Source organism: Corvus moneduloides, chromosome 3, assembly GCF_009650955.1.
Source record: "Corvus moneduloides isolate bCorMon1 chromosome 3, bCorMon1.pri, whole genome shotgun sequence".
NCBI classification, from domain to species: Eukaryota; Metazoa; Chordata; class Aves; order Passeriformes; family Corvidae; genus Corvus; species Corvus moneduloides.
Window position 1 is genome coordinate 58,328,540 of NC_045478.1, and position 17,075 is coordinate 58,345,614.

A 17,075-nucleotide genomic window follows, 5' to 3' on the forward strand; every position below is an offset into this window, starting at 1 on the left:
AAATTCTCAGGAGTGCACCGATGGAATCTCATTAGATGACAACAGGCACGTGGAGGCAGCCCTGCAGTGACCGTCAGCATGCTGTGAGCTGCAGCAGTGCTACAGACCAGCGGTAATGTACACGCAGCACCTCTGCAATTATTTTTAATGGGAAGTTGTAGTGACAGCTTGTTCTTGCAACTCAACTGAAATAGAAAGCAGAGCAACAACATTTCAACAGGGATCAAGATCACCTTCAAAGGAAATTTTCATTTCACTGTAGCTATTTTTCAGAAAATATGGATTTTTGTCAGAAACTATGTAAGTGCCACTCCTTTCTGAGTACATTGCCAGTTAAAAAAAATCTGATATAGACTCCTGCAGCCCCAGGAAATAAAACCCACCATCCCATTAGAACTGAAAGTCTAAGCCTAATGTCAACATACAAAACTGTATATAGTATAAAAATGAATTCTAGACAATGAGATACTTTTAGCAATTTTAAGCTTAGGCATACTTTGCAAGCCTTGATACTACTCAGCACTCACAGATCTATTAGAGAAAGGAGGAATGACCTATGCCTGGAGCCAGCCCTGCAGTCAGGACTGTACCTACACACGTGGGGTGAACTGCCCTTCCCCATGGACAGTCAGGGTGTGTACAAACAACTCTCTCTTGCCAAACAAGCAGGGCTGAATTTAGTAGGAATGAATGAGTGGGAAGTGACACCTTGGAGGCAGACAGTGCCAGTCCCAATAAAAGGCCCTGAAGGGCTCCAAACATGGATTTCACCCCAACAATGCTGCCCTTCTGAGCAGGACCTGGCTTGGGGGCACTGAGCCCAAAGTAACAGAATCAGAGAATACGCTGTGTTGGAAGGGACCCACAAGGATTATCAAGTCCAACTCCTGACCCAGCACAGGACCATCCCCAAGAATCACACCATGCACCTGAGGGCATTGTCCAAGTGCTTCTTGAACTCTCTCAGGCTTAGTGCTGCGACCACTTCCCTGGGGAGCCCGTTCCAGTGCCCAACCACCCTCTGGCTGAAGAACCTTTTCCTAATATCCAACCTAAACCTCCCCTGACACAATTTCAGGCCATTTCCTTGAGTCCTGTCGCTGGTCACCACAGAGCGGAGATCAGTGTCTGCCCCTGCTATTTCCCTCACGAGGAAGTTGTAAACTGGGATGAAGTCTCCCCTCAGTCCCTTCTTCTCCAGGTTGAACAGCCCAAATCACCCCAAAGGAGACTCAGTGTCCCCTGGGCGGACGATGAAGCCGCCAGCTGAGCTGCGCCCCGGAGTGCAGGCACTCGGTTGGCCTGATGCCCCGCGTGGGGGGTTTCCGTGGGCACCCCGCAGGCACTTATGGACGAAAGGGCAAAACCTCGGGAAGGGGCGAAGAACTGCAGGCAGGGACGGAGGGAAGCATCCTGAGAAGGACACCAGCAGCCGGCAGCGCCCTGGGTGCAAACGCGCACCGGGGGCTGGCTGCGTGCCTGTGGCAGCACCGGGAGCAGGATCGGGACCGGGACCGGGACCGGGACCGGGACCCGCGCCCCCGCGCGCACCTGTGCCACCGCCGCCGGGCGGCTTCGGAGAAAGCCGCGGCACCGCCTCCGCCCGGGGATCGGGCAGCGGAAACTTTCTCCGCGCTCCCTCGTAAACACGGCCCGGCGCCCTCCCCCAGACGCTATTTTGGAGCAGCGCGGTATCCTCCGGCCCCGCACCTCCTCCCTGCCCTGCCCTGCCCTGCCCGCAGGGATGGGCGCCCGCAGCCCTCCCTCACCTGTAGGGAGGGGTCGGAAAGCGGGGGGCGGCCAGGCCGGGGTGACCGAGCGGGGCGGGCAGACAGGGAAGGAGGGAGAGAAGGAGAGGAACATCCCGCTCCCTCCTCCACGCCGCTGCCGGCGGGGGAGCGGGGGCCGCCGGTGTCCGCGCTGCGGGCGGGGCGGGGCGGGGCGGGGCGGGACCGGGCCGCCGGGTTATTAATAGCCGTGTCCGGGCGGGCAGAGGGCAGAGCTGCGGGGACCATGCAGGGCAACGGGCAGCAGACGGGGAAGGGCCACGAGGACCACCTGGACGGGGTAGGGGCGGCTGATGGCGGGCTGCAGGCTGCGGCTGTGCCCATGCTGCCGGCCATGGAGGTGGCTGAGGAGCCGGAGAAGCCTCCGGGCGGCAAGGGCAAGGATCCCAACACCTACAAAGTGCTGTCCCTGGTAAGGGCAGGGGCGCCGCGGGGCGGGGGGGGTGGATCCGGGTGTCACCTCGGGAGCGCTGCGGCTGGCGCAGGTGTTTCGCCCGTCTCCAGGCTTCAGGAGACTGGCGAGGAGCCCATGGCAGGACCTTAAAAGCCTCCCGGCGGTGTTGAAAGAGGGAGATCGCCTTTGGCAGCATGGGCTCCTCGGGATGCCCAGGGCAGTAGTGCTGCGGGACGGCTCCGCCTCGGGCAGGAGCGTGGCCCTTGCGTGTAGACAGCGACCTGCCTCAAAGAGGGATTCGTAACTCTTGGTCTGTTTCACTCTTGACAGTGCTCAGCGTTGAATCTTTCAAAATTTTGTTGTGTCAATGGTTGTCTCGTCTTCCGTCACGTGGTTTTAGCTGTTTGCTGTAGGGGGGATACCCAGCAAGACAAAACCAGGTCAAAATAGGAAAATATGGCTGGAAAAGCTAAAAAGAGTTCAAGAGCCAAAAGAACAGAGGAAGTGTAAAAACCTGCCTCTCTCTGAATTTGAGCTACCGTGGGTTGAAAGTTTGTCTCTAAGTACTGCTGGGAGGCACTTCTGGCCCTTGTTCAGAAGCCCCAGCAGCCAAAGCCATTGTTAGCAGGTAGGTCACTTTCCAGTTTTATCCACGCTAGTGTATTATAATTATCCTCCCCATAGAGATGTGAAAATAAGACCTTCCAAACTTCCTGGAGTAATCATTACAAGGCTAAAATCATTATCAAGGTGAAGGAATTGTGGTGTTATTGGAAGGAAGCTTTAGTGGAACTGCAGCAGACTTCACTTTGCATATGCATACCTATGTATGCATAAGTAGTCCTCTTTCAATGCACTGAAGCATAAGGGTCAAGGTGCCTTTCCAAATTTACTGATATCTTTGTAATCTGGTTACTGTTTCAAATGAATCATCCACTCATATCATAGCGACTACAGGTTGGTCATACTTTGACATAGTGGGTGGTAAATTGTTTATAAGGCTTTCACAATGTTATAAGAAAAATGTGAAAACTTATGCAAAGGTCCATGGTAGTTTCCATGCAGAAACTTTTTTTGGCATTTTTTCTGAGGAAATGCCCTTTAAATAAAGGTTGTGGTTTGCAGCTTGTTTCATTACTTCATTGTTTTCTGGGGAGCTTAAGGTTGTGCCATAAAAGCCACTGCAGTTGGATGGTGAAAACAGCTCAGCTCTTTTCAGGCTAAGATATTAGATACTGAATAGTGGGAAATAGTGATATCCTATTCAAAACCTAATGTTATTGCCCTGAGCTTTTAACCAAAATTATTAGAGATACATAGCCACTTGAAGACTGGAGTTAAGCACAAGTTAGTGTTTGCAGGTACTTACTTTTCTGAATTAAGTTCTTATTTTCCAAACCATAGCTATTCATTGAGAACTGGCAAAAGGTTTATCCTGTGTTGATTGAAGTATCAGAGTGAAATATGTCATCTATACAGAAATAATTTAAAAACTCTAAGTATTTATGGCCATGCTCTGTTTTTTTTGGGTGACTGCAGACCCTGAGATAACATAGGATATTTAGTGAGAATTTGGAAAGCTTTCTAAATACTGCAGGTGATAGTGGATTGAGTAAAACAAGAATGTATTTGAGCTGAACATGCTAGAAAGTGGAAGACTGGAGTTGGAAACGCAAGTTTGTTCTTCCTCATAAGCCAATGTATTTATAAAGCACTGACAATATCCCAATGTAAGGAACAAGTGAGTAGACTTACCTGCTTGGTGTTTGGAGTTTTATAGGAATGTGAAACTATTGAAGTGTCTAGATGTAGGTAAACCTCATCTGCCTGCATTTATCCTACTTGTAAGCACAGCTGCTTTATTTATTTATGTAGATTTAAAAAAGTAAGGACAGAAAAGTAAGTGCTTATGTGGAAATTTTTTAAAAACTCATGAATGCATTTCTGCTGATTAGGGAATACTTTGATCACTCACTTTTCTGGAAAGCACAGACTGGTCTGCATTCTCTTCTTCCTTCTCATGTGCCTGCCACTTGCAGATATCTGTGCAGTTTGTGAACACAACCTCAACATTCCCAGCTTTTGTCCACGAGTCAATCTTACCTTATTACAGAGCAGCTGCTGCTGCTGCACAGGGAGGATCCCACAAATGGTGGGAGAGGCCCACAGGCATTTACTAACCCATATGCTTCCCTAAGGACCTAAAGCACACCTTTTCATTTACTGTCTTGCCCGTTTTCTGAGCTCTGACTTCTGTCCCTCAAAGCCCAGTGAACTGTCTCTCTCTGTCTGTAGTCTCTCCAGGCTGTTGTGTGAGTGAGCAGTATGCTGCTGCCCAAGAGCAGCATAACCTTTGCTTATGTTTGAGGTTTTCTATCCCCACTTGCCAGGAACTCTCAGGCATTGCATTTTGGCCTGATTCATTCATTCCATTAAAATAAAATTTTCCATGCCTGAAATGTTGAGAGAAATAAAAGTAATAACATAAGAGAATGTTTCTTTCCAACAGCTTCAGATGTTGTTTGTCAGAACTGGAAAACTCATTTGAACTGACACTTTTGTTAGGAAAATTCTTAAGGAGTTTTTGTAGCTTGAGAATTCCTAAGTAGAAAAAAATTACCAAAAAATTCCAGGTAAGGTCCAGACTGAGATGTTGAAAGTGTTTTAGTCTCCTCATAAGAGTAACTCAAGCATTTCAGAGTGCATAAAGATAATAAACTGTGAACTTTTGAAAAATTCTGTGGAGTACACTTAATACATTTATAGTCTGTAAGTTGGAGGGTTTTTTTTATTTTTTTGTTAAGTCTGTCCAGTCCTTTTTTGTTTGGTTTTTTTTGAAAGGCATGTCCCAAAAGCTAACCAACTGCCATCTTTGGGCAAGAGATTGAACTGAAAACCTCTTCAGGTCTCTTCTAGCCTTATCATATCATAGAATGGTTTGGGTCTGAAGGGATCCTTAAAGAACAGCTAGTTTCAACCCCTCTGTTGTGGTCAGGGTCACCTTTACTAGACCAGGTTGCTCAAAGCCCATCTAATCTGGCCTTGGACACTTGCAAGGATGGGGCATCCACAGATTCTCTGGGCAGTCTGTCTTGCCACCCTCATGATAAAGTATTTCTTCTTAATATCTAATATAAACGTACATTCTTTCAGTTTGAAGCCATTTCCCCTTGTCTTATCACTACATGCTCCTGTAACAAGTCCCTCTCCAGCTTTCTTGTAGGTCACTTTAGGTACTGGAAGGCTGCTGTAAGGCCTTCCCAGAGCTTCCTCTTCTTCAGGTTGAGTAGCCCCAACTCTCTCCACCTGTCTTCACTGGGGAGGTGATCTAGCTCTCTGATTATCTTTGTAGCCCTCCTCTGGACCTGCTTCAAGAAATCTTAAGAATCCTTCTCATGTTGAGGGCCCCGGAGCTGGATGTAGTTCTCCAGGTGGGGTTTCACAAGGGCAGAGCAGAGGGCTGGAATCTCTTCCCTTGACCTGATGATCACACTTGTGTTGATACAGCTCAGGATGCAGTTGGCCTTCTGGGGTGTGAGTGCACATTGATGGCCCATGTCCAGCTTTTCATCTACCAGCACCCCTAAGTCCTTCTCTGCGGGGCTGTTCTTAAGGAGTCCTCCCAGTCTGCACTCACCTCGGGGATTGCCCTTACCCGGGTGTAGAACCTTGCACTTGTTGAACTTCATGAGGTTCTGTCTCGGTTTGAGACAAATTATGAGGAAATGTTCTGAGATGAACGTGTCCTCTAATGGAAGGCAGGTTTTGGCAGCCCCTCCCCCACAAGTTTGGAGGGAATTTCTTGGAGGAAAGTGAAAAAAGACTGTTTATTTAACAAGCAGGGTGCGTGCAGGCAAAGAGGAAAAAAAAAAAGAATAATGTTGGATAATAAACCTTCTTGTTGTGGAGAAAGATGGTGGATTTTTTTTAGAGTCCTGCTTGGCTTCTCCTGAGGTGCTCTGGAGCTGGGGTGCCACAGCGTGGGGCTCCTGGTGATGTTCTGGTGTTTTGGACTGGAGCAAAGCTGAACAGTTCCAGAAGAAGCCACACTCCTGGGAAAAATTTCTTGCCTCATCTAACAGGCTGGCTAAAAGCAGGAAGGTGCTCCCTCGGCTCTGCTGTGGTGAAGATGCAGGGGAGTGTGTGTGAGTCCTTGAACATAAACCACGCTGAAGGATTTTCCTGGCTTCTCTCCCCCCCCTCTTCTGGACCCAGCTTAAAGCTATGGGATCCATTTCTGGGCACTAAGCAGATGATAGGGGAATACAGTGTTGTTGTAAAATCACCCCAAGATAGGTTCTCATGGTCCCACTTCTCAAGCTTGTCCAGGTCCCTCTGGATGGCATCTCTTTCTTCTCATATGTCAACAGCACTGACTCTGCTGTGTGTCATCTGCAGACCAGCTGGGGGTGCTAGGTCATACTGAGCTTCTCATCCACTAATCCACCCCCAAGTCTTTCTCCTCAGGGCTGCTCTCAAACCATTCTCTGCCCTGCCTGTGCTGGTGCTGGGATTGTCATGCAGGACCACACACTTGGCCTTTGGCCACCTCTCAAGCCTGTCCTTCTGGTTGACATCCCTTTTCTTCAGCCTGTTGACTGCACCACACAGCTTGGTGTTGTTGGCAGACTTGCTGAGGGTGCCTTGATCCTGCTGCCTATGTCACTGACAAAATGTCAAACAGCTCTGAGTAAGCCCACCCCTCACTGGTCTCCACTGGGACATTGAGCCCCTGAGCACAGCTCATGACTGTGACCATCCAGCCAAGTCCATGTCCACTGCATGGTCCCTCTGTCAAATCCAGGTCTTTCCAGTGTAGAGACAAGGATGCCATGGGGAAAATGCTTTGCACAAGTCCATGTAGATGATTTCAGTTTCTCTTCCCTCCTCCACCACTGCTGTAATCCCATTTAAGAAGGCCACCAAATTTGTCAGACACAATTTGCCCTTACTGAAGCCATGTTCACTATCACCTATCACCTCCTTATTTTCCATGTGCCTTAGCATAGTTTTCAGGAACATCTGCTCAATGATTCTATAAATCTGGTTTCAGTTGTCCATTGGTTGCTATGTTAAGCTTTTATGAATCATAAACCCCCATTTATCATAATATAAATGAGACAATCTCTGTCTATGGGAGAGTTTCTGTTGCCAGTTAATATCTGCCATTGCTGCAGTCAGGAGAGAATCTAACTATAGAAAGAACATCTATTGGATGTCAAGATGTTCTATATGAGTCCTGAAAGTTTTTCACCACTTCATTCTAAAATAACCCATAGCTACTGACTTGCTGCTAAGGCAGGGAAAGATGGGTGCCCTACATCAGGATTTTGGAGACAGCTGTAAGTTTGTCCATTTTTTTTTGTTTGGTTTCTTTTTTTTCTTCCACAGAGATGAAGGTGTGGAAACAACCTTTTCTTATGTCGTTGTCTGGAAGATTGTATTCCTGTGGTTGTTTTCATGCTGATGGTTTTCCTCCTAAATATGTTTGAAGGTGCCCAAACATTGTATAGATTAGTACTTTAAAAAAAAATTAATTATGCATATCTATATTCTTTTTTTTTCCATTAAAAATATGTATTTAATTACCCAAACCTTGTGATTTGGACTGTTGTTATTGAATTCAGCCAACTTCAGTGTGGGTAGTTTTATGGGTATCAGTCAGTTCTTAAGCACTGGATTGAAGGATGCCCTTGTCTGAATTTGGGAGGCCTGGGTGCCATGTTCAGTCTTTAATCTTTTTTTGGCCCCCAGCAAACCATTCAATTTCAGCCTTTTTTGTATTATTTTGTTTTATGTACCTTGTAATTTTTTCTTTATTATTCAGTAGGGAAAAGTTATCCTTGCTGAAATTACTTGCTCCCATGACAGTGCTGGACTGAGCTTAGATGGGATTTTGGAGGTCCAAGAAACACCACACAGCTTAACAGTAATATTAAAGTGACTGATTGTTGGGTGATTTAATTTTTTTTGGCATTAAACAGCCTTTGGTGAAATATGAAGTGAAGAATGATGGTGGCAGGATTGCCATATTTTTAATAGACTTTGAAGCGCTTTCAGTTTAGAAATATTAGAAGACTTCTTGGCCAATCTCCAGTATGTTAATAATTTGTAGGAAAATCTATTCCAGTGTTGGGAAACAACAATGTTTTACAGCTGTCTTCTGCCAATGTTACAGCTCTTCAGCTTTCATAGTGACTTGGTTTTAAGTCTGAACACATGGTGTTTGACAAAACATTTTTTTTATTGTTCTTGCTCTTGATATTGCTTAAATGCATTAATTAGAATAAAATTGTAACTATACATACAAAAATTAATGACATTGTTATCCAATTTAAGCCATCAAAAGAAAGTTTGGGGTTTGATGAATTTAAAAATCATTATAATGTAATGTTTCTCTTCAGTCAACTCATTTTTCAGAGAAGACTTTGCAAATAATTCTTGTTATACACAGGGAGCTGTAAACCCAAAATTTCTTTATTGTACTTTAAGTGGGGATCTTCATGCTGGATATTGAAGACAAAAATCATAATCTTGCTCTTATACAATAAAAAAATTAGATATTTTAACTCTGAAGAGTTTCCAGGGTTAATTTGTATTCTTACTTTATTTACACTTCATAGAGCTAGCTGGCATATCCTATCTTAAGAGTCAGAAGCTGAAATGAAGTAAAAAATATTGTCCAAAGAAGCATTTGCAAGAATTGAGTCTTTCCATTTAGTTGGGGATTTTTAAGTATAGAAAAAAAAACCAACCCAAATCAAAACAACAGCAAACACAGACAAACAAAACCCAACACCAACTGAACAACAATGAAACCTAAACAACAACAGAAAAAAAAACAGCTCCCCAAATTCCCCTTTTACAAAAATCTTCACGAAGGAAGAGTGGAGACCATCTTTGTTAAAAACTGTACTCAGAACTCCGTTTAAATTTTGTTGCCCTACTAAGTTGGATTTGGGTACACAGTCAAAGGGGTGATTGTGAATTGGCTAAGCACGTTTCAGCTTGCTTTCACTGGGTAGTTTAGATATGGCTTTTAGCATCAATAAAACAGCATGGAGTTTAAGCTACCAAATATTCTCTTCTGTAGCTGAATTGGAGGATTTAAGCCATACAGGAGGTTTCAGTCACCCCTTGGAGTGCGGTGTGTGTGTATGCTTTTGGCTGCCTGGACTCCATCTGGAGTGCAAAGCCTGGATCAGGCTCAAGCATACCCAGCTCTGTGACTTGTGCATCTGTCAGTGCTGCTGGCTGGTTGCTTGCCTGAAAACAGCCATGTTGGCCTAGGAGTGGGAGTGCAGAATGTCTGCTGATAGATTAGGCTACACTGTGCTCAGATCAGCCCTTTGGTCCATTCAGGCAAAATGAGTGACTGGGGTCATGATTGGTGTTGAGTGCTCTGACTTACTGCTCCAGAGTTCTGACTTGATCCATGCCTTATGGTTTCCATTACATTTCTTTAATTTTGCAGTAATATTTGCAGTAAATCTTTGTCTACCTGTCAGGCACCAGCTGAAGGTAGGTCATGCTGAAAGAGAAGGTAAAACTGTATCCAGTCGTGGCAACAAGGCAGGCACGGTCAGTGGCCTCATTGGAAAGGGGCAGTCTCACTGTGTGTGAGCAAGGTGAGCACAGTGGATTAGGGGACACTGACCAGGTTCAGCCAACAGTATAATTTGCCAGGTGAGTATATAATGGTAAGAGAGGTCCAAGGTAAGGGAAGGCAGGCCTGTGAGTTAGGGTCAACAGAATCACTGTCCTGGATGGACTCGACTGCAGTGTGGCTGTACCACATTCCAGACAGGGCACAGAGGCAAGGCTGGCTAAAACAAGGGGAGAGTGACTCTTCAGAGGCTTTCTCTAGCTTTTTATTGAAAAGTTATCTTCAAGCCTGGTTGAGATATCCCAAATAGTGCTATTAGTAACTGAACCAATACCGGAGAACTGGCCCCAAGCACAGGCAGCCAAACTCCTGGGAGGAGGGAGGGTGCTGTTGTTCTGAACACCTTCATATAGTTCTGCAAGACTCTTGGGTACTAAAATAATAAATAGCACATTAACAGTTTAAGCTGATAGGCCTTCTGTAGTAATAATTTTATCTTGAATTCAGAACAACTTAGCACTGTGCTAAAACTTAGATTTCAGGCAAGGCTAAAGATACAAAAACTATGCAAGGCTTCCTTCCAACTCCTGCTCTTCAAAAATTTTCCTTTGCATTCTTTTACTGTTATCACTGGAATTACACAGAGTGAATTGTTCTGATTTGACTTGCAGTGGAAGCTATGTTATTGTTGCTTCTGGCTGAAAGGAGGAGCAGGGTAAATAAAGGCTTTGAATACATGAAAGGTATGAAGAGTTTCTCACCTTGAAGCTGATAGTAGAAATGAATATATTGGCAAGTATCACCATGACCATATGCTACGCTAGAATTTGTCAGTGTGCTGCATCATGACAGTGTCCCATTTGAATGAAACAGTAGTGGATGTGATTTTAGGAAAAGGTATTTTATAATGCTCCATATTGGTATGATATTTTTACATTGTTTTGATATATGTCCTGACTTCTTTTTAAAAAAACACTTTCTGCACTGAAAGGCAAAAAGTACTTTTCTGCACAGGTGTTGCACAAGTCACCTGTATAAAAAGTTTCCTTTAAGTGTGTTTATAAGGCAGCAGTGGATTTTATTGTAAATGGGATGTGGTGGAGGACAAAGAAAAGTAGTATAAGTGAGGACTTTCTGCAAATGAAATATTGTTTAATTGTTTGACACTGAATAAGTTAGCTAAGGAGAAAAGGGAAGTAATAAGAAAAGATGAAGTATTTGCATTTCTGAAGAAACTGAGTGAGCATAGCGTTGTCCCAATTCTGCTGTGTAATGGCATATAGGCAAATCAACCTATATATATGCTTTCTAATTTGGTAGTATGTGGGTACAAGTTTGTGTTAAACGTTGGTTGTTTTTGTTCCTAGAATAACAAAAGGTATAGTGTTGTTATAGCTGTTTCAACAAAATCAATATTCCACCCTGGCCATGTATATTTCATTTTGCTGTTTAACTCTGGTAAGTGGGCCAGTTCTTGAATCTTCTGGCTCAAATATGTTTCCATGTTGTGAGGCATCAAAATTTGATAGTCTGCCTTTTTTTTTTTGAGGGACTATAATCAAATGATGCAGAGGTAAATAATTACCTCTTTATCAGTCCTGGTCTTTGTTTTGGGAAAATGGCCAAAGGATTCAGGGCTGAAGATGTGTCTATGATAGATATCAGTGTACTTAGTAAAGACCTATAATGAATAACTGAAACAGTTGGACTTGATCTTAAATGTCTTTTCCAACCTAAATGATTCTATGAAACCTTATTTGTCCTATCTTCTTCTCATACTGCTTGTGGTTCTGCAATTTTTTGACAATCCTTATAATCTTAGTGTTTTACAGGATTTCTTCACTTATTCTTTAAGGTTAATTTGTCTTCCTGTGGAAGCTAATATTGCTGTTATGATGGCAAGTAATAGTATCTGCCATAAGAAAAATGGATGTGAATATAGGTTTACTTGGCATATTTGGTGGTATAATCAGTGCCCTGTAGAAGCAGCCCCCTCTCTACACTGTTCTTGTCACAACTCTCATGACAGTAATCTAAATTGGAATAAAGCTTTAGCTTTAGTCTTGAAAAGGGACTTTTGGAGTAAGAAGGGCATGAAGATGGCCCAAGGCCATATTTTCAGATTCAGTTTTGCTTTTATTTATGAGTCAAGTGCAACTTGTTTGGAAAACAATTTTTAGTTGGCATAATTACTGACAGTTTCTTTCCTTTCTATGCAGTTGTACATTCATATGCGCTTGCCATTAAAGCAGTGGTCTTTGTTCTGTGTTCTTAGTCTGCTGTGTTGAATAAAAGAATTGTATTTGAAAGTACAGTATTTACTTTTTTTCTCATAATATGAGTTTTCAGTCCTGTTTATCCTTAGGTCTTTACAAAAATCTACTTGCTAATTAAATAGCAGAGTCAGCTGCCATCTGCTTTCTGGGAATTTAACTAGAAGTTTTATTTCCCCTTCTTTTTGGCTAGCATGTTGTCACACTTTAATGTCTCTCTAAATTCTCCCATGATGTAAAGTGCAGTGAAAAACATAACAGCTGGGGTGAAGCTTTGATAACAACAGCTCAAGTGCTAATGACTTCCAGGAAGGTATGTACCTATATAGTTGGGCAAGCAACAAACAAGAAAAAATATTTTAGATTCCAGCTGAGTAGCTGCCAGATGCTAACTCTTCTGACTTTAGGTATCTTTTTGTTAAAAACCAGATGTTTGAATAATTTTGGAAGGTATTTAGAGAGCTATAGTATGATGATATCTTCTGCTGATAAATCTCTGCTGAGTGAAGAGTTTTCACTCTTTGGTGAGTTCTGTGAAGGCTTTTAATAATACCTGACAGTGGCTCAATCTACCTTTAAAACATTCTTGTCCTTTGAATGGCCTTAGGTTACAATAGTACATAACAGTCTTGAGAACATTCAATAGATAGAACGAGAGCAGAGCATCTGTGTGCTGCTTTGAGAAGAAAAACAATAATGCCTATGCATTTTTATAGTAAATCTTTTCAGCTCTGAAAAGTTTTGGGTGTTATCTCCAGCATTTTCATCCGCTGACTTCAGAATTATTTAGTCACCTCCAGTGTTTTACAACAGCCAGGACCTGAGAGCCTCAGCAAGTCTCCTCCTGCTGGCCTCTGAGTGGAATGTAGATCAACAGAAGCAAGTCTTTGAAGACTGTAAAAATATTTACAAATATGGAAAGAAGAGATGACTGGTGCAAGAAGGAAGTGGTGCACTTGATCAGTGCTGATTTACTTTCTTTTTTTATTTTTTTTTTTTTAGGTGATTTACTGAAGTGTTACTTAAGTAGCTGTGCTGGTGTGAGTGAAGTATCTACTGCCTTTCAATTTATTAAACTTGAAGTATCCCCTGCTTTTGAATGAAACTGAGCTGTTGGCAAGGGGATTATGCTGGTTTTAAAATAATTTTTACAAGCATGCCCCTGGCAAGTGTAGATAAGTGTGTGTTTTTTTTTTTCTTTATACAGTATGCTGTCTGCATTTTAAACAGTGCCCTTTTAGAGACAGAAGGTGACACTGTTCTTGCTTGAAATTGATTATTTATTATTGTGTTCTTTATACTTTTGCAGGTGAAATTCTTTCTCAAGGATATTTCAGTGTTAAAGTCCAGGTCATTAGTCATCTATTCTAGGTGCACAAAACAGCAAAAACATCGCATGCCTTTCACAGATCCCAGTGGTTTTGGAAAATTCCATGGGTTTTCTTAATACTGGCATTACAGACCCAGTCTAGACATTGTCCCTTCATGGATAAATGTGACACAACTGTGAGAACCAATCGTGGAGATTAGAATGGAAAACCATTATTTTGCATGGTTTCCTTGATGATTGTGTAGTTGTCAATGGATATGTCTTCAGCCTTGGACAAGTGACAAGTTTTGTTGGCCATGGAATACCAGGGATGAAGGAAGGGAGATGGAAAGCAACTGGGTACATGGCAGGCAAAGAGTGAGGGAGATCAACACAGAAAGCAACATAATTCAGAAAAATGATTCGTTAAAAGATGTATCAATGCCTTCTTTGCCAAGGCAAATACAGAATAGAGGAGGGGAGTGGGAGAGGCAGACTGAGCTAGAGAAGAGTGAAGAGAAAAGGACCATAGTATTAACTGTGTAAAGGAGGACTAAAATATGATAGGAAAGGTGGCAGTGGCTAAGGCCAGTGAGAGATTTCTTTGTGTTTCAGTGAGACCTGCACAGCTGAGGAATCTCTCTGGAATCTGATGTGTGCGCCTGCATGCTTGCTGACTCTGGCCCTTCCACCAGCTCCCCAAAATCACTGCTGAGAAATTCTCGTCAGCTGCAGTTCTAGAGATGAGTGACGGAAATGATTCTCTTCTCTAACCATGCTATCATATTTCCATTTACCCAGCTCAAAATAAAAGGCTTTTGAAATAAAAGGCTTTTGAAATGTTCTCAGGATTGCAGTTCTCCAGACGTTCAACCACCTATTCCCAACCATTATAACTGTTTACAAAGCAAAGCTTTTATTGCTTCCTCCCACGTAAAGGAAGCAGTGATGGGACAGAGATTCATCCCTAGATGACAATGTTTTTGTGATTCCAAAACAAACTTTCTAAAAATTATTTTTAAACTGAAAAAGGACACTTTCTTCTCTGCAGTTGTTACTGTGTTGTTTTAAAAAACTTTTCTCAGATACCATGAATCTGACAGTTTGTGCTAGCAACCTCATAAGATATAGATGATAAAAATTAAGTTTTCTACTTTTGTATATTACAAGGCCAGGTTCTTTAATGTTACTTGTCTTCCTACTGAATGTTGGATTCCCATATTATTTCTTAATTGCACCTTTTTCTCAGTTCTTGCTTTCTCTTTTGAGTGGAAGTATATGGGTGAGAGAGAACAGGTAAGATTTCTTCCTATTTAAAAAGGAAGATTAAACCTTCAAGGCAGGTGTTATGTTGACAGTGTAGTAGCAGTTAGAGATTTGAATTTGGTGCTTGCTGCAGGGTGCTAAACAAGGTGCTTGTTAGTAAACAAGAATGCATGCAGCTACTTGTCTTTCTTGGTATTAAAAAAAATATAATCTTTATGCAGCAGACTGCAGCATCCCAAACCTGAGCTACCTGTATGTAAAACAGGTCAGGTAATATTAGTAACCTATTGCTGCAGTGAGGTTTCTTATAGAATCACACAATGGTTTGGGTTGGAAGGGACCTTAAAGATCATCTAGTTCCAACCTCCCTGCCATAGACAGGGACACCTTCCACTAGGCTGCTCAAAGCCCTGTCCAGCTTGGCCTGGAACACTTCCAAAGATGGGCATCCACAGCTTCTCTCTCTGGGCAGCATAGATACATTGCAATATAGAAAGAAGCAAAGTAAACTAGTTCATCTTTAGGGTGCAGCAGTGAGATGCAGTGAGTATCTGAATCTTTAAAAATAATTTGAATATTTGTCATCTTCAGAGTTGATAATCTTAGGGCCTTTCTACTGACAATAGGTCAGCTACTGGTGTAGCACCTCTTGCTGTGCCTAGTAAGGACTACTGCTGCTGCTGGCCAGCATTAGCTGCTCCTTATTGTTCCAGTAGAACATTTTGCCATTTGTGTGGATAATATCCATGTGACTGAAGTCATTCAGGCTCAAGATAAAGCTTCAATTCAAAGCCTTAAACACTAAGCTGCAATTGCATGGGGTTCCACTGGGTTAGATTTGGCTGTCCCAGAACATTGTCAAATGCTTTATGTGTAAACTTACTGTTTTTGTAAAACTTCTTTATTAAGTGTTAAAGAAAGAAAGAAGAAAACAAAAAGGAGGGGGAAGCCTCAGTGTTTTGCAGTAAAGTATTTTTAGGACAAAAATTTAAGCTAGTGGGACTAAGGTTAAGAAAACAAAGGCTTTAATGTAGTGAGTCGAGAGTTTTAAGATCTTCATTTATTATTGCATTTTGTAGTGTTTTGTACCCAAAAGAGCACTCATGTGCCTCAGGGAACATAATCCTTTTGTTTTTGCTTATTGGAATTACGTTCATAGAAGCGTAAAACTGACAGCCTGGAATACAATACGAAACTGTGATTTTGTTACATATGGTGCCAAAATCACAGGAATTATTTGTGAGAACTTTAGTGAAGTTTTACCAGTTTTATGTTGAGGAGTGTTATAATGCTGTGGCTTTGGAGTGGGTTTTAGGTAGATTTTATTTTTGCATTAATTTGGTGTCATGATTAAATTCTTGCATTACCTATACTGAAGCTCCATACGGGAATATTAATAGTCCATTTAGTGGCACTGCAATATGTTTTCTGTACAAGGATGCCTTAGGTGGCATAAATCCCATAGGTCATGTAGCTATTTGAAGATGTGGGAATAAAGCTGTTACAGATAGAGTAGCTATGGGCTTTGCTTGTTTTAAAGCATGTTTGTGTTTACATCCCAGCAGACATTCTACTCCTTGATCTTAGTAGCAGAGCCTGGTGGGAGCAGAGAAGCAGTATATCTTCACCCAGAAATAAAATGTTCTCAACCTGGCTTTTAAAAAATAAATGAATTCATTTGTAATTTAAGAATAATAATAACAACAACAGTAATAATAATGTTAAAAGGCCAATAACAGGTTTCGCCCTCTCCACTGATTTTTCTGGGCTTTGACATCTTGCATTTGAAGTGTCACCTACCTACCTGTGCACCTGCTCTTATCTAGATGATATTTTATATGGGGGATTTCAAAGGTCCAGAACAATTTACATTGAAGATAAGATTGTTGATACTGTTGTAACAGAAAGTGTTGATGCTGCATGTGTTAGTATTCTGATTTAAAAACAAACAAAAAATAGGACTACAAAGCTCTGTACTTAAATTCAGAGTAATATCTGAATTCCAATGCTACATATTCCAGAAATTGCTTTCTCACTGTCTTTATTATGCAATTTTGTTCACTAAGCAGTTAATAAACTGTAGAGTTGTTAAAAACAACACAAATAGTTTTTAGTTACTGAAGTGCTCACAGTCTTTAAAAAGAAGAAACTTTTTGAGAAATAATTAGGTGCATTTTAAAATGGAAGGATTTTTTGCCACATCACGATATGATTCAGGTGTCCTACTCAAGGCTGACTCAGCAGATTTTGCTGAGGGGAAAGGAGAAAAAAAGGTAGAGAATTGTGTAGCCATGTATGTGAAGTTATTGAAGTATTGCTTCAATGCAATTTCTCCTCAGAAAACAGTGACTGGACAGGTAGTATGTACATATTTTCCCTACCCAGAGCTCCCCAAATTCTTTTGTATAAGACAATCTGAATTATTGCAGTATCTTCTGTT

General features: G+C 42.2%; 1 protein-coding gene across 3 annotated transcripts in view; it reads left to right on the plus strand.

Moving 5' to 3' along the window:
* Window positions 1-1,989: 1,989 nt before the first annotated feature.
* ENPP1 (ectonucleotide pyrophosphatase/phosphodiesterase 1) overlaps window positions 1,990-17,075 on the plus strand; it is a 52,751-nt gene continuing 37,665 nt past the window's right edge. For all 3 annotated transcript variants that reach the window (XM_032101726.1, XM_032101728.1, XM_032101727.1), the window contains exon 1: window positions 1,990-2,199. In XM_032101726.1, coding sequence (XP_031957617.1) covers window positions 2,014-2,199 — 186 coding nt within the window. In that variant the 5' untranslated portion in view covers window positions 1,990-2,013. The remainder of the gene's footprint in view (window positions 2,200-17,075) is intronic.